Here is a 22,539-nt window from a genome sequence, read left to right as displayed (position 1 = left end):
AAGTTTTGTTTCACTAAATGATGAGTTTGTATGTCTGATACTTGTTTTTCAATAGGTAATATGTTTTTTAATTTATTTTAAATTCTAACAGCAGTTATTCTGTCTCTATGTTATCAGTTATCAGAAAGTAAGAGGCATTGTTATTGATATAAACATTAAATTCATATTGAAAGTGACCCTAACTCCTCACAAAAGTAAAAGCACAAACAGCACTGCATACTATTATGTGTTCTCCAAAATTCTACCAAAGTTGAGAAAGCTTTGTATCTTTTGGACTGTTGGACAGCTATCATAATATGATGTTTGACATTAGGACATCGTAATACTCAAAGAAGTAGCCGTTTAATTAACTTTTAATTCAGTGCTGTTTTTGTTTAGCATCTGTCGCAACTGTCCCATCAATGTGTTTTATTGTACACAGTTATTATACCAGTTGCGCTTTATTTTGAAAATGATGATAGGAAGTGTTTACTTTATGGCGTAACGTTTGACAGTGGACACCGGAAGTGTCGCGTGACTGTCTGGGGTCTTCAACTCTTCTGGTAACAAGTAACTTTCATCACATGTTTTATAGAAAAGTGTTGCTAAGACTGAATTAGTATTCATTGGTATTCGTGTGGACTGCGTAGCGTGTGAAATCAAAAAGTGGTCCTCTGACTAAGTGAGCTCGAGCTGTACTTTTAACGTGCTAATTTGACGGTAAAGGCTCCCGGCGGGGCTGGTGAAACTAATGATGACCCCCCTGTGGAAACGGGTGGGAACCGCACAGTGAAAGCCGATTAAATGGCGTTAAACCTTCAACCGCAAATGTAAGAGGAGACTTAACATGTTCGACGAATAACTTCAACATAATTACGCTTAATTTGTTAGTGTAAACGCGTATCACTGCTGAAAATGGATCAGCAGTTAACGCTAACATAGCTAAGAGAGCGGCGGGAGAAGAAGTTATGGTTACGTTAACGTTAGGTGATGATGACTCTCTGAACTCCACTCCCAGGCTTTTTATTCGTTTAAAAGAGACGGGGCTGTGAAAGCTGTGCGACGTTAACTAGAATTAGTCCTTTACCGTTAATGAACCACTATTGGGCAGCGTTTGACAGTGGTTTGCTAGAATAAAGGCCGTAAGCTGCCCAGACACTACTCCGATATATCTGTATTTTTATTCGCTAGGAAATTCGCTTTCTATTCTAGACGGACCTAAAGTTCTGTTTGACACATGGAAATGTAACGGAGACTCCTTTACTTTGAAGGGCACAGGCTCAGGCGGAAGGGTGCTAACGCTCACTGCCTGTAACTCGACTCAGTGGGCTCCGTTTGGAAGCTGTAGATCATCGCCAGGCGGTTCTCTGGTGATCTCTATTGATTGTACGTGGTTTCCCACATCCCCCTGGGATGAGTCCTCCAAGGTATGTAGCTCGAAGGCTGGGCAGTGTCCACTGATGTTATGTAGTGAAATGGTGGGGAATAGCCAAAACATTTCTCTTTCCTGCCGCTCTTCCCGTTCATTTTGCCAGGCAAATTAGCTGGCTAGCCTTTTTTGCCTTGGAGATGACATATGTTTGCTCAGCCACATCCAGCAGCTGTTGTAATATCCTTCTTGATTTGCATTTCTTCTCTCCATTTCAGCCTCCACAGCTCCATGGATGTAAATTAGCAAGGAATATGAACAGAAGAAGGAGACGATAAGGAGCAGCGTCAGGCTTTCTGAAGGATTTTGATTAGGCTTTTTGTTTTTCTGCGGACATGCCTGGTCTATGGAGCAAAGCTGAGCAAAGCTAGCTGGCCGACAGTCCGGCTAGCGTAACGTTTTCACGCTTTTGGATGATTGTTTAGCTGAAGAGCTGGTTTATTTTGGATCAGCGCTACATCCCCTTCCTGAGTTAAGGAGACAGTATGGGGGAGCCCAGCCTGGACGACTCCAACGTCAAGGTGGCTGTTCGTGTACGGCCCATGAACAGGAGAGGTGAGGGGGCTTCTGTCTTGTCGGATTTGGATTGTTAATGATATATTCACTCAAACTGTAATTCTATATATGACAATTTCCTATCTACATAGTCTGAATTCAGACTATCATGCACTCATCATGACAGATGCACTTAAACTGGATTATGTATAGACCCAGTGTCTGGTTGCAGTGTATACACTAAAATAAAGCATTATAATGTATCACTGAGATACCTTTATGTAAAAAAACTACATAGAACAACAACATTATCCATAAAACACTGGAGTGACTTAAGTACTGCCTGATTAATTTCCTAGCAGTTGGATGGCAGTCAGAGATCACCATCCATTAGTGAAATGAGCTCCTCCAGATAAAAAATGCTGTCTTCTGGATGGCAAATGCCTGTACAGTGCTGCTATAAGGCTTCCCTCATGGCCGCCTGCCATCAAGCTAGATTTAAAGATGAGCTGCTGTGTGAGAGCTGCTCTCTAGAAAGCCAGGACTCTTTGTGTTTTGACTGGCTAATACAGATGCCAGTAGCTTCTTGACTGTGGTGGTGGTGGTGGAGGGATTAATCAGTTGATAGGATAACTCTGTGATTTAATGAAGTCCAAAGGGCTATCATTTGCTAGAAAGTTGGGTAGTACTTACATGTCTACTCAACTCCCTATGTCTAGTTTTAGAAAAGTCGGGGTAACAAAGGCCCAATAAAATGTTAATTATATTATACATTTTCAATGCCACATGCAGGAAGTCCTCAATGATATTACCTGGTCAATTAGTAAGTTGTGTTGTTGCTGTGGGACATCATGTGCTCCATGAAAAGAGGAGGAGGAGAGCTCCTGAGTGGCTGACCAGCAACTGGCAGAATGGATCACGTGTGTCTTTCTTTCTTTCTCTGCTTTCTGGGCTGCAAAAGTCAGTCACAAGACCAAAGCCGTGGAACTGTTCCCATATGGAGAGATTTACCATCAATAAACTCTAATATGGATAAACTCTGCAGACAGATTGACATTTTAATGATTAGCTTTATTTTGTTTTTTTGATGTATAAAGTATTAGTTAGTTAATGGTAGGCATTTTTCAGTATTAGCATTGTTATGTAGATGATGAAACTGAGAAGTAGAAGCTACAGCTTAACTGTGGTGAAATCCCCTATCAAATCAGGTGCATTTGGATTCATAGAGAGGTTTACTGTAAATACATTTCTCTGGCCACAGTTTCTATGAATCTCTAAGTCCTTCTCTACCTTTTCCCTGTCAGTTTGCTCTTTCACCAGACAAGTATTTGTAATGGCAAACTTTCGGCCGCATTTGCTTTACCAGAAACCATGATTTTTCTTTTTTCAAAATAACCATATTTATAGTGTTATTAAAATTCTTTCCACAGTGCTTCTGTTTGTAGATTGTCATGGTAATTTATATTTAAACCAAACAGCAACTTCCAAGTTTTAACTTGCTTTTTCTACATTGTTAAATTATTAGTTAATTACAATATCCTTGCACTTTAAATTATTTCTTGCGGTGTATTTGGTTACGTCATAAAGATAGCCAGGTACCTCAGTGTGTTAGTTAATAGTCTGTAATTAAAGTTAATATTCCACCAACAAATAATTTAACCTGTTTTTAGGGTTGGTAGCTATTTTTGTGATTTTTGTCAAAGAGAACAAGTAGGCAAATTGCTGGCTTGCTGAAGGCAGTCGGAAAGCATTTGGAACCAGCATTGCCACGTTTCCACTAGTGTCTTTCAACTGGTTTCCCTGTCTGAATAGGTCCTCTGTTGATGTAACTTTTAAGTCAAAAGTAGTATCAGCATTGACAAATAACACTTCCTTTACATGCTGGTTTAGAAGAGGTCATCAAAAATCAGATCTTGTCAGCTCTTAGAGAAACATTTAACTGCATGTGCTTTTCCACCTTCACATCTTTTGGTATTCAAACCGTGACATACTCACACCTTGGAGCTGCTAACTTCAGACACAGCCATTCCTCTGTCTCCTGCTGTCAGACAGCTGCCTGAGGACACAGTAGCTGTAGTTGAGGCAGGGATGAGGGGTATTCATTCACTTTCCTCTTTCCCATTTCCCCAGAGGGTGCAGTGATTCAGACCTGTGATGGTGAAATAATAAGTAGTCTTCTTTAACCTTGAGGCCACTGTCCCTGTGTAGTCCAGGTTGAGGAGGAGAGGTGGCGGAGCTGCAAAGCTGCAGAGACAAAGGCAGGAAGGGAGTCAGTCTGAATGAATATTTGCTAACGTTGCGTAATGCTCCATGTTCCCATGGTTGTGTCCTTCGAAGAACAGAGCAACACCATGCGTAGCAACAGCAAAACCACAGCCAATTGGCTTCCTGGCTCATGTGAGGGCAGTTGTGCCAAACCTCAGCACCGGTATCCCAGGGAGGGCTGGAGAGAAGGCCACTGGAAAGTGGGAGCTGTTCATGGAGCAGGGATAGGCAGATAACAATGGATACATTTAGTCTCCATACAACACGGCATCACATTTTCCCCTCTGCAGGACATACAGCTGCAGCACTATTGGCACATGGGTAAATGTAGGCAGTAATGAAAGAAATGCCAGAACAAAAAGTTTTCTCACTCAGCACCTCAATGTATGTTTCAGGTTCCCTGTTTAAATTTATTTTGTTCTTTGACCCTCGCTGTCTTTTTGTCCCGATTTTTTTTTTTTACTCTCAATGATATTGTAGGAATTAAAGGGTGATGTCCTTTCACACTATATATTTCATAGTTCTGCTCTAGTGTTCCTACCAGAAACAGCAGTGTTGACGCTGTCTAAACAGACACTCTAGCCTCAAATAGCCACAGTTAGCCTCAGATCATTCCTTTAGACACAAAAGGGAATCCCAACCCAAGCAGTTTTATGCTTGGGTTTGGATTCCCTCTTGTGTCCAAAGGAATGCTCATCATGCAAATTGTCAGAGAGCAAGTTTCACACTGGTCTACTTCAATAACCATTGTCAGACCTCATCTTTATTAAACGAAGGTACATTCTCTTTTTTTTCTTCTGAAAGAATATGCATCCACACCAGGGAGATTAGGTTGTTTCTGAGTATATATCAGTCAGATATCCTGCATTTTGGTACTAGTAGCATCTACTACATATGTCTGTCCTTAACTTATAATTAACAAACATTCAAAGTGTTTCTAGAGTTAAGATGGCACACAAACAGTCTAATTTAAATTTATAGAAAGTTGTAGATATTTTGGCAGTTATGGACAAGGACTGGGTTTAAGTTTTGTACCACACCTTATTAGATTTCTTTCTGCCCCGTTTGCAAGTTGGTTTATGTAACATTAGGAGAGACACATCTCATACAACACCAGCATGAAAGACAAGATTTACCCGACTTAATGTAAATGTTGTCTTAGAAAGGGTCACAAACATAAATGCTCATGTGTTATTTCTTTGTGCTAGACATTGTGTTCAGATAAAATAGTGATTTGCATTGAGTTTTGGGGAAAACAAGACCTGTTCACAATTAGCACAGCCTTGTTTTCCCAACAATATGGTCTTGTAAAAACATTGCTGACCACCTACACAGCAGGTGGAAACACTAGCAGAAAGTTTAAGAATGGCTGGCAACAGTTTTCATATTTAATATCTAAAGCATTACATTGTTAGCTCATGAAGTCATTGCTAACCTGCTTTATTGTGGTTAGTCAATTAGACTGGTTATTCACAGAGTAGCCATACCTTACACTGAAGCTATAGATATAACTAAAAAATGTTTATTACTGCCTTAGAGAGTCCTTTTGGCAGACAGGAATTGAAACCACAGAATGTCTTTTGCATTTGCTAAGTTCAACGTCCTTGCATGCTCTTGCATGTCTGCATAATGATGAAAATGATTGACAGCTATCTTAGGCATTATCGTTGATTAAAGATTTTGTAATCTGTATGTCAACTGTCAATTTGCCAAATTGCCAAGTATTTACTAGTAGCCTCTAGTAAAATACTGGTACTATTACTATTCTATTGGTGAATGAGTCTCCTAGGCAAGTAAATACTTAAATGTTTTCTTTCTGCCAGATACTGGATTGTCAGGATGTGCTGGCAGCACCCAGCTTGTAGAACCATCATTAAGTCTTATTAGCAACACAGATTAATGAAGAAACTTACCAGCCTGATGAATTTTCAGTGTGGCTTACAACAAAAATAGATTCACTCAAAACAAACAAATATTTAACATACTTCATACTTAGAGACTTTGTAAGATGTCTATTTATTTAGTTTAAAAGCACTCAGGTAGTTACTCTTGGACTTTTTGCAATATTGTAACACTCTTTTTGTAAGAAAGGGACTCTTTTTTTTGGGACAGTGGACTTGTAGTTGACAACTTAAACAATGATAAATTAGTTGGCTTTAATAACTGCCGGGTTGGAAATGGTCAGCTGGTGTTTTGAAGAACAGGTGCTATATCATGACACACAGGACAGGGTCAGTAATGGGAGGTCTTTAAGTGTGTGTGTGTGTGTGTGTGTGTGTGTGTGTGTGTGTGTGTGTGTGTGTGTGTGTCTGCATGGTGAGAGAAAGACAGAGCCTGTAAGAACTGGTGCATTGATTGGTGCCAATCTAAGGGAAAAGGTCATTTTACAGAATCTCTGTTTTCCAGTCTGCTCTGACTGGAAACTAACAGTATCAGTAAAATAATATGTTTCATAAGACACTGAACATTCTAACTTTTTTTTATTTTTTTATTTTTAGTATCACTGGGACTGGTAAATGTGTCTTGTAGATGTTTTATTCAAATCATGGGATGGGTGTTTGGAAAAGATTCCTGTAGCAGCTTAGGTGATGGTTATCCACTTTGGTGTTTTTACTTAAAAAAAAAAAAGTCATGTTTTACACTAATGTAATCATTTACAAACAAGCAAGGGTACAAATAGTGCATTTTTGGTTATTTGTGATATTTGTAAAACTATTATGTGTTGTCTGATTCACAGAAAAGGAGTTAAACACTAAATGTGTTGTGGAGATGTTGAAGAACCAGACGATCCTTCATCCTGCAGGAACTAACCTGGGAAAAGCAGACTCCAGGTACACTTGTGTGTTTTGTATCCACAACAAGCATTTATTTTCTTACATATTTATTATAAAAGAGTTCAGCACCTATAACTCACATCATTTTTAGATATACTGTGACAGTGTAACTTCAACTTACTAGGATGTGATTATCACCAATATAGTGTAGAACTAATAAGGTGATAGAGCTGTATAGTGAACAGGAAGCACTGATAGTTAATTCAGCAAGTTTTTAAGCCCTTTGCCTGAAGTGGGGCGAGCACAGTATCAGACTGTCCTTAAACTTTGAAAATCCTCAGTCTACACTACACTAGATATGTGCATTCTCAAGCTAGATTTATACTTTTGCGCTGTATCTACAGAGTATGTCTCACACAGGTTTGTGTACCCACTGACCCTACACATACCCCTACACTGTAGTCTGTTATGTTCCTTCACAAAATTTTAACATGTCACAGTGAGGTGGACTGCAACATCTGTTATTGGTCCACTTAGTCCTTCTGCCTCAGTCAGTTCAGTGGTCATACAGACGAACTCATTCAACACTTAGTCTCCTTCCTGCATAGCAGTAATTTCAGTAAAAGTAACTTTTCAACGTCTGTTAGCACCAACTCACCGTTATCCACTCAGTGTTAGTTACTGTTATTTATAGAACACAAAAATCCCTCACCACAGTGGCACAGAAAGCCCACCCTGGTTTGGCAGGGTAGTTGCAGTATGGCACACACAAGTATAAATGCTCACAATAGAGTAGCCCACTTGTGTAGCCTCTGCATTGATTCAACAGACAAGTTTAATTCAAGCTTAAGTAATGGACCTCTACAGCATTTGATGAGCTGTCACATGCCTATTTCCGCTGTTCTCACACAGAATTTTTTTTTTAATCCTTTCCCTAATACTACTTTGAAAAAGCTTGTCTCCGATAAGTTTGAAATGTTCCGTTGTTGTCATGATGTAGCTTATGGCAGAAGTCTAACTCACCAGCTGTTGGACCTCCCAGACACAGGTGGATTTCACCTCAAATCATTTCTCTTTCTAGGCCTTTATTGTGTTTTCATCCTTTTTGTGTGTGTATATCTGTGTTTGTGTTTGTGTGTAAGTTTATGCAATGTGAGGAGATTTTTTTTCTGTCCTAAGAAGTTGAAAGCTTGTTTAGGAGCTTGTTTTAGGGTTGGTATTAGGTTTAGGTAGGGGTTAGACATTTAGATGGGATGGTTAAAGTAAGGGGTTGGATAATGCATTAGATCAGTAAAAGTCCTAATAAGAATAGACCTACTAATGTGTGTGTGAGACTGAGCTGTCAGATCTGTGTCCGAGTAAGGGAATAATGCAAAAATCGTTCCCAGTATAACAATGGAATATCTGTATGTATGAATAGCTATTTGTTAAATTCAATTATTTAATGGTTTAAATTTAGGAATTAGGTCATGTTCGATTACTTAACCACCATCTTGGAGGAAACCAGCTATATTGAAGGAAAATCTACTTGTGACTGACAGGGCTGACAGCAGACTGCCACATCAGAACAAGTGAATAACGGTGCCTTCAGGCAGAGGGTTAGGAGCATGTGTTTCTCTGAGAGTGCATGTCAGAGGTTCCTGTTTCTGTAAGAAAGCCGATAGTAGCTAAACACAGACAATTACACATTATAAAGATTGATCCCACTCCACTTCTCTCTTCCTTCACTCCGTCGAGTCGTAATTCCCCACCACCCGACTTCCTCCCTTTTTGTCAGCTCTTCCGTTTCCTTGGCAACACTGGGGGAGGTTAACTCTGGGTCGTTCTTAGTAACTGTGGAGCCCCTTACTTGAGTGAGGAGATGATTTTGGCAGGGGGCAATCTCTCTTTCCTTGAGCATCTGTCGACTATAAACTTCTTCCCTTGACTTTTATAGAGGACTGAACAAGAGTGGAGCTGTAGCTTCTCCCTCTGTCTGTCAGTTACAAAGGAGTGAGGAAGCGGCAGAAGGATGGGCTGTTGACCTCAGCCTGCAGATGCTCTTTTCATTTTGTTTGTTTGTGTCCAGCTTTCATTCACATAGTGTTTACATTGGGGGTTAATCTTCAACTCAGCATTTTGCTTGGTTCGTACTAGTTAAAAAAGATGAGCGGGCGCAAAGAGGAAGTGTGCAATAATGTTAGGATATCGCAGGTGCATGTTGTTTTTCTTAAGCTAACTGAGTTACCAGGATGCCCTTTGTTTGGAATGGGGAAGACCTAAAGTATGTGTAAAAGATGACACACAAAGGTGAGGGTGCAGCTTCCTGACTGAACCCAAATCTTGTCTTTTCTAATATTGTTTATTTACTAAAACAAACTACAGAAGAGGCAGTAGAAAATCTTTATTTATTAAATTACCAACCGCAGGGAGCTGCATCCTGCCCCTATTCTATGTTGTTGTGTAATTATTCTTTTTTTACCATTGCCTCAAGACACAGATTAATATTAAATCATTTGATTGTTTATGTGGGATCTATTAAAACACAAGTTCCAATCCACAAGTGAAACTGCATTTTCCTTTTCACAAGCATACTCCATGAAGGTAGGGTTTTTACTTTTTCAGTTGCATTCCCTAATTTACCTGATCAAAACATGCCCAGAGTATTTTTGTTGGTGGATCCTCCTTCAATAATAGGAAAGAACTATACTTTAAAGTAATTTTTGTACCCCTCAGTTCCGTGTATTCCGCTTGTGGGTCTGATTCATTTTTTCCACCGGCAGCATCCACTGGGCTGGCCAGGTTTAGATTCCTCACTGCCACCCTCAATGACTCATGGCAGTACTGGCAATAATGTTGTTTATGAAGTTTAAATATTTTACTTTCTCTAAGCACTTCTTATAGAGACCAATAAAGAAACTAAAAATGCTATGATGTCTGAGTGCTCTGTGCTTTTTGACTTTTGCTGTCTGGTACTAAAAGTCTTACATTATATCTTTCATATATTTTATTAGGTTTCTTGTGTGCTTGTGCACCTGCCTGAATCACATTGGATCCTCAAAGGTTGTTCCAAACTTCAGAGTTTGAACTAAAAGGTTGGAGAAGCAGGCAGCTAACCTCCCTGCAGCTACTGCACACTACAGGGTAGTTGGCATGATGATCTGAGGGTGTTTGCATTGCTTTGGTGTAACTAGATGTTGACACACATTGACAAAGATTTGTCTCTTGTCAGGTGTCAGGGAAGCAAACCCAACAGGTTCCGAGACAAACACACAAAAGAGGCTGTGTGGCCCATATGCTGGAATGATTGTGTGTGTATGACATGGGTGTAAGAATGTAAAGTCGCTTTGGAAGATTATTTTCACATTATGGAAAGTCTCTGTGTAGTCTTTTGTTTGTTTGCTTGTTTGTTTGTTTAAAGGCCCTTTTTGTTAAATGCATCACTGTGGTCTTAAATTGAGTTTATCAAGACTGTAGTAAAGACGTACTGAGCTACAGTGTAAACGCATCATTTTGAATCCTGGCTAGACATCAACATGGTTGTGGAAAGAGTTAAACTAAGCATTAATAATTGCAGACTGAAAAGCGGAAACAATAAATTACATTCTTGAGCCACTTCGTAGCTTCAGAGGAAAAGGCTTATCCAACTCATTAATATGTAAGGAGGCCACTGCGACCATATTTATTGGTCCATCACAGACAGCAATATTGCATCCAAGTTTCAGATACTATACTCTGAGATGGTTCAAGATTATAAAATTTGAATTAAACAGGAAATCACTGTGTGGTGTATGGCTCTCATCTAAACATCCAGAGTTATGATCTTAAGATCATTGTGACTAATTTAAATCCTGTGTGAAAAATCCTTTAGCACAAAGTGAATTTACAATCCATCTGTGCCCACCGTTAAATGCCCAGCATTGAACTGTTGACAGAGCTAGAAAATGTCTCACTTGCATATAAATTAGTAAACTGATTGCTAAGAAATAATTATTAACCATTAACAAACTATATGCTTTTTCTAGGTCAACTTATGTCAGATTTCTCTGAACAATGAAACAGCAAGCCTGAGAAAGCATGACCATCAAGTGCATCATATAAACTTATTTAAGTTTATGTGATGGATCCAGACACATGGGTTTAAATGGATCCTGTACAATCCTTTTGCTATCAGTGTAGGATTGTACAAATTATGAATAAATGATTCATGTAGATTAGTCTGTTTTACATTTTCAAAGCCATTATTTTGAGCTTGGTAAGTGTAATTGTCAGTGGGTATTTTGTATAAATATGCTTGCCTTTCCAATCGAAGTTGACCAGTTTATGGAAGTATGTTATACCTGTAGTTGGGTTGAAAGAACCTTGATGGCTTACTGACTGACACATAGCAGCAAAGAAAAGTCAAAATAGAATTGAAATAGAAGGCTCAGTATTACTCAGTAATGCTGGATTACATAATGACAATGTATTAGAAAGTTGTACTTTTCTCTGTATTAAGGCTTGCAGACTTTCGTAAATTTGATAGTTTTAATTCTTGGCATGCATTCATAGAACACTTACACAACACACATCAGTCTTAAGGTGATAACTTTTGTAATATTTACAATAGGATATAAATGCTAGCAGAAAAATATGCAAGATACTGCCTGAGCAAATTTTCTCAGGCACTGTGATTAAAACCAGCCTCAGATTGGGTGGTGTAATGTGGCATCCTTGACATTAAAATCAGCGGGCAGTTTTTTAGTATTGGACTGAAGTAGCTTGGGAATCTCTTGGGAAATACTGTGACAGGTTAGGTAGGATGGCCTTGTTATTTCAGTGTCACTTTAATAAACCTTTACTGTACGGAAATAAAAGTGGGGGGTCACAACCACGGATTGCAGGAAGATAATGTACTATGAGGACTCAGGTTGAGATCAGGGCCAAAAACCTTGATCAGGACATCCATATTCAGGAGTACTCACCATTATACATACAGTATTGAGGATTATTGAGACGGATCAATAAGGAATAAAACAGGATAATATTTTTGGCAATATCTAATATTGCTACTGTGTAACACTCATGCTGTTTTGCTCCTGCTTTACATTCCACACTCTTCCCTTCCTAACCCCATGGCTACCTTCAGCCTCCTTTCTATCTTACATTCTTTATTACTCCCTACACAGCCGTGGATGGTACAGTCCCAAAGAGTGGGGGGGAAATAGAATACAAGAACAGTAGAGAAAGCGAGAGGAGGGGGGGGGGAAGCAACCATGCATTAAGTTATTTTTTAAATGACTGTGATCAGTGCAGAGTTTACAGGCTGTAGAGAGCAGGGACGAATAGAAGTGTTTGAGGACCGATGGAGGCGGGTTCATTTCTCTCCTGACCATTTTATTCTCATCTCTGATTGGAGAGGGGGCCCCTAGCTTCGTTAATGGGTGCTTCAGCGCAAGACACCCGAGTCTTCTTGCCTGCAGGCTTTGAAGCAGCAATGACAGCTGTCATCACTACGTATGTCAAAACCTGTCACACTAATTTATGCGCTACTGTAGCGTTTGGAGAGATGACTGTGAGGAGATAGTAGGCATGTATGCCCTTAAACCCCGAAGGAGCCCTTAGAGAAACAAAAATATCTGAAAATCAGGTATTCACTTAGATTCAAATAAACAGAGCCTATAGATACTTGTTAAATAAGGGAATGTAGTTTGACATATTGAACTCAAATTAGCTATTTTTGTAAAGAATGCTGTTCTTAAGAAACCTGATTACTGTAAATCTCCATAGACGTACAGCAGAAGAGTAATCTACCTTCTCCTCAAGCTCCGACTTAATATGTTGCTTTCTGACTTTTCTCTTTGTGTGTGTGTGTGTTCGTGTAACAGGAGAGTGACAGCTGTTGGTTTTAAAAATGAGGCAGTATTGCCCCATTAATGATCTCTCCTTTCAATCAGCTGCACGTTCCTATCTGCAGCCTTTTGTTAAGCACATGAACAGTTGGAGAAAGCCGTTTAGAAATCTGGTTGTGCCTATAGGTGGCAAAGAAATCTGCGTTCTCTGACGAAAATCTAACTGGGAAAACTGGGTTTTGTTAATCGTTTACCCGAATTTCGAAAACTGGCTTTCATGACACTTCAGAAATCAGCTTTCCTTAGTAAGCAGACTGTAACCTGGTTACTTAAGTCCATGCAAATGCACTAAATGAAAAGCCAGCTTTGCCACTGTGCGCAGAAAAGGAACAACTTGCAAACAAATTGTTGACATTGATAGTACGTCTGGCAGAGGCAGATGGGTCAGAAAACAACTATCCAGGCAGAGCAGAGTGAGTAAATTACATGCTCAGCACAACTCCTCCCCAGAATGTCCAATTCACCAGAACCCAGCTCCTGCCAAATACTTTGTATCTGTATGTGTGAATGCACTGTCGACATGATTATACTCTGGTACACTTAGAATACCCTCAGTGACTGCTGAAAGGAATAATATGAATAAAGTCAGTGTTGTGTAGAAGAGGCCCTAACTGTGTGCTCGTTTGAAGAGCTACTGGGATCAATTAGGCTGCAGATAGGCTTTACTCTGCATGTATTTGCTCTCTGAGTGCAGCACGTCAACAGTGGAACGTCTGTGAAATATGAAGTGTTACAAATTGGACTGCATGCTAGATGATTTGTGCAAGAGCTGCAGCTTTAGCAGTTTTTAAAGAATGTGCATAGGTAAAACAAAACAGGTGTGTGTGTTTGTGGGTTCATGTGCTTTCCTCATTACAAGGGCTTGTTAAGTTGTCGATATTAGAATGTACATGCATGTATTTTACTGTATGATATAGCATAAAGGTTATATATATGCTATCAGGGTCAGCCACTTGGCAGTAATGCTCAGCATTACAGAGATATTAAATTAATATAACAATAAGTCAGAAGTATAGAAGTAATTATATGTTTGGTTGGGTGTGTAAGCCACTAGTAGTAGTGTCTAACCTATGGCCTCACAGTTTGACTTGATTCAGCTCTCTGACTGGCAGCTGTCCTTGCACTGTGGGTGGAACCAGTGCTGCAGTGATGACATCACGGTCTATTTTTTATTTTTTTGGAACCATCAGGCATAGTAGTGTAACAGATCACACTTGATGCATAATCACTATGGATCACTCCTCATTGTTTGGCATTCATATGTGGATTATAGTCGATTGGCCCTGTTGTTTCTTCATCTTCAAATTTTTTCCCCCCACAGCTTTCTTAATTTCTGTCTGAGATTAATCTATTCAGCCCTCTGCACCACCATCTGATTCCACCACACACTGTATCTCTATCCTCTGCCAACTTAAATACCAACCTCCTCTATCACCGAGTCACCCCCCCATCTTACACCCACACACACATGCCGAAACACACACACACATGCCTACACACAGACATTCCCTCAACAGTTCACCAAGACCCAGAGATTCTTTTGTCTCCCCAAGCCCTCAGTGAATGCAGTGCCCACCCCGACATCCTAAGTCCACTTAGAAGCTGGTTTTGATATGTGAAAAACAAACAAAACAAAAAAAGCTACACATACACACACACAAGGTTGATATTGAGTTAAATGTGTACCACCAGGAAATCGTGAGGCCAGTAGCTCTGTCTCTGTTTGTTTACCACTGTCTCTTTCTCATGCTGTTGTTTTTATTCCTACTTTTATTTCTGTTTTCTAGTGAGACACATGAGATCAGTAAACAAAGAGCTGTCAGAGAGATGTCTACATAAATGATTTCTATTCTTAGTCCGCATAAGCCAACATTCAGAGTGGACTGTTAACTGTATCTGTATCATCTCTAACATGTGCACAACTGACATTTGTCTTTCCACATGCTCCTGTGGACTTTGACCCTCCCAACCTCATCAGGAGTCAGTCCAAGGTAAAGCACTCACACACATGCAAACACACAGACATATTATCCACTGAGCTAATTCCATGATTATGAGTCATCTCTGCGGTTAAAAAAAAGAAGCCGCTGTATATTCTACTCAGTTTGGGAACTGTGTGTATCTGTTAAAGTAGTGCTGATAGGATTGGACTCTTTTTCAAAAGAGTCTATCAACCTTGTACTTGTTGCTGGGGCAGTTTTGGCTGTCTGGCCACCAAAAACCACATGACACTATGCTGACAGTACAATATGTTGAGTTATTTTAAAGCATCAGCTTTTTTTTTAATGTCTTATTTTATTTTTCAAAGTTTAATCAAGTGTTATGCACTTTCAAGATGCTCAATATCTAGATAACATTTTTCAGTAATTGTTGTTTACAATAATGAACAATTGGTGGTCTCTGTTTTTCACACTAAAATGTTGATTTTTATTAAACATTCCAATTAGATATATATGTCATTTTACTTTTTGTCTCACACTGCGTATCTCTCCATGTGCTGCTCAGGTTTTTGCCTATGATTACTGTTTTTGGTCCATGGACGAGACGGATAAGGAGAAATTTGCAGGTTGGTTTTTAAAATACAGATCCACTTGACATTGAGTTAAAAACTACTTTGCCATAAAAGTCATTCCACACATTAAATTGAGTGACTAAATATACCCTATCCAATAATTGATATGGTCTGCGCCTGTGTTTATATGTGTCGCTCTCCAGGTCAGGAGGTAGTGTTCCAGTGCCTTGGGGAAAGTCTTCTCCACAATGCCTTCCTGGGCTACAATGCCTGTATCTTTGCCTATGGACAAACTGGTAAATTATGATGATGAGCCTCACAATTCTGTCATCAACAGGATGTAAATATACACCGTTGTCAGTTTATTTATTACAGGACAATAGTCCTGTTTGTTTTATAGAGGTGCTGATTCATTGATTACTATGTCAAAGAACAAATCAATGAACATTTTGCATAACTACATATGTTGGGCACAGTAAATAAAAATGATAAAATATGTTCCTTTTATAAAAAGGTGCAGATAAGGTTTTTGTATAAATGAATAAAAGGAGTGTTATTTCGTATGCATTGTGACAGGCTGCTTAGGAACAGCTCAAAAAATTTAAATAGTTTTTGTGGGCCTGCACCCTTTTGGTTAAAGCAAAGATACCTAAGTAGTGCTTCGCAAAAGTTGTACAATAAATATCTGTACCAGTTACTGAAAGTTTCTGTTCGGTCAGAAAGTCATGTGCTGTTTTGACAGAATGTAAAAAGCATAATTTACAATTTAATCTTACTGTAGTTCACATATAATCTCGGCATTGCAAATATTCAGGAGCCAAGTTAGAATTGATCAATGAAGTCCAATACAGAAGGATTAGGTCATGACATTATTTTTAATAGTTTATGATTCAAAGGGAGTGGCACAAATATCTTTCATAATCTAATACATCCACATCGGTTGAACACTAAAGTCCAGGGTTTGCGCTACCATAGAACGGCTTAGGCGCAGAGTTTACCTTAAGCCAAATGAATATAAATAGCAATTTTGCCACAGACAATAAAATATTCATATAGCAATGAAAACCAGTCTACCTAATTCTGTTCTGAACAAAATAAGAAACAAACTTGTCTTGCTCTCAAAAAGGAAAGTAAGCTGGCAACAGGAATGACCTGCCAATAAATAATCAGCAACAATAATCATTATTACTTAACCTCTCTTAATTACTAAAAACTTTTTCATTAGCTGACACAAAGATGACATTTTCACTTTTGATTATAATAACCCTGCTCTCGTTAACAGAATCCTTGTGTTGTGTTTCTGTGCATGTGTTTAGGTTCAGGAAAGTCTTACACAATGATGGGTTCAGGGGACCAGCCAGGTCTGATTCCACGCCTGTGCAGTGCTTTGTTTGAACGCACCCAGAAGGAACAGCGGGAGGAGGAGAGCTTTACTGTTGAGGTGTCTTACATGGAGATCTACAATGAAAAAGTCCGGGATCTCCTTGACCCCAAAGGGTACGACCTCCTCCTACTGCAGATTTCATGAATTCAATGATGATACGGCGGCTTTGATAAATCCTATAACTTCAAAGCTAATACTTTTATTTATTTATGTATTATATATAAAAAATGGTGAACGGTTATGCAATGACAAAAATGTCATATCCCAATAACAATATATATCATTATCAAGCTTTATTATGTATATTCAGTTAACTTAACGCATGGTGAGGCAAACATTTAATACTGTTTAATGGGTTCCTCTATAGGTGGCAGTGACGTTGGTCTGTTCTCAGCACAGGGGTAGCTCTGCCCCCTTTTTTTCTCCAGTTGATGAGAAGGATTTGCAAAATCTGGTTAAAATTCTTTAAAGTTTTTAAGAGCACTTGAATATTGGTAAAGCATTTGTCATGCAACTAATAGACCATTATATCTGTATGTTGCTAGCTAACTGGCACCTAGTAATACACACATAAAACCTTGAGCTCCATTTTTATAGATCAGCATAACATCTGTTTGCACTGCAATTTTTTGATCAGAATGGATGTTGCTGCCAACCCTGCTTTATTTGCCTGACAAGTAAGTAAATGAATACCTTCAAAACAAACTACTTGGGTGCAGTCACCTTCACGCTCCTCTGTTTGTGTTTCTACACTGCCTGCATCTGTGTCATGTGGAAGAAAGCTGCCAAAAGACTGCAATTTGCGACACAACTAAATAAATGATAGGGCATAACATGAACAACAGACCATTTTCTTTTGTCAAACAATATATATTGTCACATCACACAGCTGTAATGTTATGTTTCTGTGTAAACCTGCATTTTATGTAAATGCTAGTATGGTGGTAGAATGAAGAAAGTCAAGCATTGACTACGATTGCAGCAGCTGCTGTGGTCAGTTGATAAAAGAATTATTCTTCTGTCCTGTAGTCACTGATAGAGGTTTGTGTCCAGGAGGTCAGCAGTAAATCAGGAGTGCAGGCCTGTGTCTACTGCCCTAGACAGCATAACCTTTGACCTTCACTCACTTTGTGACCTTTATCTTGAGTCAAATGGGCCAAAGAGAAGGAGGCCATCTGACAGCCATATGGGCTTTACTGTTGAGCAGCAGTTTATGAAGTTCTCAAACCTGGAGCAAGTTTAAATTACGGAAAGAGAGCAAAATGCTAGCATAGGCTCTCTGAACTAGTACACGCCTGCTAATACATAGGATGCAAAGTGTTTTACCAAGAGAAAAACACTAAGCAACAGTTTGTTTTACACTTGTTTTTATTTTATTTTATTTTTTGCAGGGGCAGACAAACCCTGAGAGTGAGAGAACATAAAGTTTTAGGTCCCTACGTGGATGGTCTGTCTCGACTAGCTGTGGCCTGCTACAAGGTAAAAGTCTTTGTCCTAAATAGTTAAGACTTCAACATTTTAAAGTCAGTTATATTAATACGCCCCCTTATAGGCCGGACATTCAGTGAATACAGTACTCGTGGGATTGTGGCTGATTTGTCTACGCACCATTTAGTTCTGTTTTAGCCAGAAACGGCATCGATGAGCGCTAAATCATCAGCAAAATGTGAAGCTAATTTCTGAAACTTTTCTACACTGCACTACACTTTTTTTACCCACACTCAACAGGGTGAGCACTTCATTTGTAGTGCTGATCAAGGGTATTAATTCTTCGTGAAATTATGGTGACACTAGTAAATAGGGTTGGGACAGTATTAAATGACAGAAAAATTAACCGGTCTCTGGTGTACTTTTAGTGAACATCCTATGTGCAGGTCTACAATTAAATAAGTTTGAAAAAATTTATAGCAGAGCGACACACAAAAATCAGTGTTTGGGAAACACTGCAGATTGCCACATCCATTTTTTTCTCACTTTCTCACGCCCAATTTTTTAACTGAGTGACGGATTCCACTTGCACAGTGATAGTTTGCCCTAGGAAAGCAGGCAAGTCAAGGACTGGGGTGGGTACAGCTGGTAGAGGAAGGGGTCTAGAGTGTGTGAGCTGCAGTCTGAGTGAGTAAGTCCTCAGAAGTTTTTCAGTTTTTATATTTATGTGATAAATTAGACTGACTGGTTGTGCATACAGTTGGGTACAAAAGAGACTGGTGAGCTGTACAGTACAATCTGGCCAATTTATCTCGGGCCAATACAGAGAGATATATAGATAGACAAGAAACTATTCACGATCACATGAACTCCAATGGGGAATTTAGAGTCGTTATAGATTATAATTTTTAGTAATATAATTAAATGTTTAAACAAATTTTATGAATGGGAGGGAAAAAATTTTCTGTTTAATTTTTCTTATTTTGTGTAATTCTTATTATATAGGGGGCCTGGTGGCTCAGTGGTAGATCATTGGGTGGGGAGGCAGAAGGCAGCGGGTTCGAATGCCACCCCACCAGGTGTGACCCCACCCAGCCACCAAGGGCAACCTTGGTGCCGGTCCTGAGCCCGGACAAAAAAAAAATGAGAGGGTTGCGGCAGGAAGGGCATGGGGCCTAAAAACATATGCCAAATCAATGTGCGGAATGTTCCGTTGTGGCGACCCCTGAAGGGACAAGCCAAAATTCGTTGTGTAATTCTTATTATACAGTACATTCTTTTACAATCTTAAGTCTTAAGTTTACAACCTAACCCTAACATAATAACCGGCCACATTCTGGAGGAGCTGCACTGCACTCCAGGGCACGATATCGACACAGACAGGAGATAGAGATTGCAATTCCAGCAGCTCAACTATACTTTCAAATTGACTATTCTCACTTGTTGCACCCAAATAAAATGTATGTTAAAAAACGGACTGATCAAATGTTCGCATATGAGGCATGAACGCATAGTATGTGTATTCAAAATAACTTCTCTTAATGCAATTCAGCCACACTTTTGCTATGTGCTTATCGTGCAGTTTCATATGACAATGAAAATTTGATTTAGTCAACACTAAGTCTGCATTAGAAATATATTATTATTATTATTATTATTATTATTATTATTAGTAGTAGTAGTAGTAGTAGTAGTAGTAGTAGTATTAAGATTGTTCCCTTTTTTTTTTCTGGCAGGACATTGAATCTCTGATGTCAGAGGGGAACAAGTCTCGGACTGTTGCTGCTACCAACATGAATGAGGAGAGTAGTCGATCACATGCTGTCTTCAACATCATCCTCACACACACACTCAAAGATTTGCGGTCCGGGGTAAGATATTCCATATAAGACCCTTACATTAAACACAATTGAATTATTTTTGTAACTTTCCAGGTTAACTGTATTTAGATTTATTTTGAGGTTGTTGTGGTCCCCAAGTGGATACTTAAAATCCTGAGCTAATCACTCAAGATGTAATTGATGTTGAAACCTGCAATAGAAGAGCTTCAGTTTGAGCTAATTCTAGATAGTTCTGGGGTGTGTGGTGGCTGCAGTTGCACAAATCATGTGTGATTGGAAACATTCACAAGATAATTAGTCTGCTTGCTTCACAGCCTCCACAGGGAGCAGGGCTTTCTTGCCACGGGATAGAACTGGGGCTGGGTTGGTGTTTTGACAATCATGGTGCGGAGAATATACGCAGTATACAGATACAAATTGGGTGTATACATTGAGGGAAAAATATATGGCCGAGGTTCATGGTACCATGGCAGTTTTCTTTTTAAATTTCATGGAAAAAAACTAAAGCTTCAGACAATATGTTACAGTCTGCACTAAATGGGATTTAAGCCTTGTTCACCCAGTTCTTTAAAGAGGATTTTTCTCTTGCTCTATCCAGCTGCTCTCTTATCCACCCACTTCTAAGCTCGCTCACAATTAATGTGCCTCAAATGCATAATGAGCACACACTTCTACAGAATCAAATACTTTTTTTTAAAAAGACCAGTAAGTGCAGCATTCAAAATTCTTACTTTTTTACAGTATGTCAGCAAACATGAAATAAACTGTAGTAAGTCAATGATTGCTCCTGTACTTCAAGATGTGTGCAGTATTTAGAGGTTTTATTCTCTTAAGATATAATGAGAATGTTTCATTCCAGAAGGTCTTACATTATTACAGTACTTGGTAAAGGTCAAGTCTTTTTCTACATGTTACACCATTTCTCAGTTTCCACCCCAGTTGCACCATAAAATTAATTCTAGTTCGCATATCAGCCCGGCCTTCTGTTTTCCTCGAATTTGTCAGGGTGTGTAATTATGTGCACTTTGACTGGACAAACCATGTCTGCCAAGTTTTTGATCCATCAGCTACTGCTGCTGGTTGGTGAAAAGGTAGTTACCAAATGGGTTGATGTCATCCTCAGCTGTCTGATCTGGCATTCTCAGAAAGAAGTAGTGTAAATTACTAATTCTCCATCCTCACTGACTCACTTGGCCACTCCTCCTCCTCTCTCCTATTTCCAGACAAATTTGCTGCCAGGGAATCCTGTTAATAATTCACAGGCACGACTTTGAGCTTGTCAGCTGATACAGGCTGTTTGGTTTTCAAGTCATTACATTACTCAGTCAGTAGCTTCATCAAGCCAAGAGCTAATGCACAGGCTGTGTAGTGAGTAAGTGAATCACGCCCTGTAAATGCATGAGTCAATTTTATTACATATCATACATACATGCTGTTTGTTTTAAATTGGCTTTTAATTATTAATTTAAAAACAAAAAAGAAATAAATGGAAGAATTCACAATTGATTGCATTCTTCTTTGTAGCTAGTTCATGCCACCTTATTTTGCTGTAATTGGAACTATGTTCAGAGGGTTTTTGCAGTGCTAGTTGTTAAGTTTTTGAAAGAAATACCTGTTTTATGCTCCATATTTTTTGCCTTAGTTAAACTCTGCAGTTATGAGTGATGTTAGACCTGTTTATAAAGTGGAGATAAAGCCTAAGGAAAACGGTGCTGTGAACAGTACGCAAAAATAGAGTTGTCAAATGAGTAATCATCTCCGCTGAATACATGCAGAGTGTGTATGTAATCAATCAAACATCTATCTTAACTTGGTTTTTTAACATTTCTTAATCTGTGAGAGAGACGTCACCTCGGCAATTAAAATTTACATCAAAAACAGTCACCTACTATTTCGATAATACATTTCTGATTTGTTATAGACTCTTTATTTTATTAAAATGAATCTGTAGTATTCAACTGTATTAAATGCATTACTTGAGCTCCTCTGTGCCCTCTAATGGCTCATGCAGTGTGAAGGAACTGTTTAGCACAATCGCTCAATGTTGGATGAGTCATTCTGATACTCAACATCCGATCACTGGATTTCCTTTCAGTTGCAGGTCCTTCTCAAACTTGTAAACCAAAAGTTCACTCAGGCTGCACTTTGCCCTATCTGCTACCAATCCTCCTGCAGGCGTTGGCTGTTTTGTTCCCTGTTTAACTGAATCCAGTCAAACTTTACTTTAGTATAGTGCAGAAGTCCCAAGTGTTCAAACAATTATGATTTACTATGGTTTCATTTAGTAGATTGTTTACCATGAGTGTCTTAAAGCCCTTCAGTATGTGGATGCCCTGACATTTGTTTTGTCTTGGTCCTTTAATGCTGTCAAGGCTGACAAGCTGCATGTTCTTCCTGCTGATCTGGTTACTGCCTCAGGTATCAGCTCTCCTTGTTACAGAATCCCTTATTTAACAGGTAAAATGCCACTGCGGCTGATACATCGGTGAAGGTTCTCAGTCATACAGGTTTGATTATTTGGTTTATTATGTTAACTGGACTGGGTGACTAGGGAAACCAATA

The 22,539-nt window shown here is 39.1% G+C and overlaps 1 protein-coding gene across 4 annotated transcripts in view; it reads left to right on the top strand.

Moving 5' to 3' along the window:
- The first annotated feature begins 485 nt into the window (after nucleotides 1–485).
- Nucleotides 486–22,539, top strand: part of kif13ba (kinesin family member 13Ba) — a 41,383-nt gene continuing 19,329 nt past the window's right edge. The window contains exons 1-10 of one of the 4 annotated variants that reach the window (XM_067495048.1): nucleotides 507–542; nucleotides 1,251–1,406; nucleotides 1,627–1,963; nucleotides 6,906–6,999; nucleotides 14,791–14,803; nucleotides 15,318–15,378; nucleotides 15,528–15,620; nucleotides 16,641–16,821; nucleotides 18,100–18,187; nucleotides 19,873–20,007. In XM_067495048.1, coding sequence (XP_067351149.1) covers nucleotides 1,894–1,963; nucleotides 6,906–6,999; nucleotides 14,791–14,803; nucleotides 15,318–15,378; nucleotides 15,528–15,620; nucleotides 16,641–16,821; nucleotides 18,100–18,187; nucleotides 19,873–20,007 — 735 coding nt within the window. In that variant the 5' untranslated portion in view covers nucleotides 507–542; nucleotides 1,251–1,406; nucleotides 1,627–1,893. Of the gene's footprint in view, nucleotides 543–576; nucleotides 810–1,250; nucleotides 1,407–1,626; nucleotides 1,964–6,905; nucleotides 7,000–14,790; nucleotides 14,804–15,317; nucleotides 15,379–15,527; nucleotides 15,621–16,640; nucleotides 16,822–18,099; nucleotides 18,188–19,872; nucleotides 20,008–22,539 lie in introns of those variants that run through there. The other 3 variants (XM_067495052.1, XM_067495049.1, XM_067495050.1) reach the window with 3 other exon arrangements.

Source organism: Channa argus, chromosome 2 (assembly GCF_033026475.1).
Source record: "Channa argus isolate prfri chromosome 2, Channa argus male v1.0, whole genome shotgun sequence".
Taxonomy (NCBI): Eukaryota; Metazoa; Chordata; class Actinopteri; order Anabantiformes; family Channidae; genus Channa; species Channa argus.
This window is presented reverse-complemented; position numbering and strand designations above follow the sequence as displayed.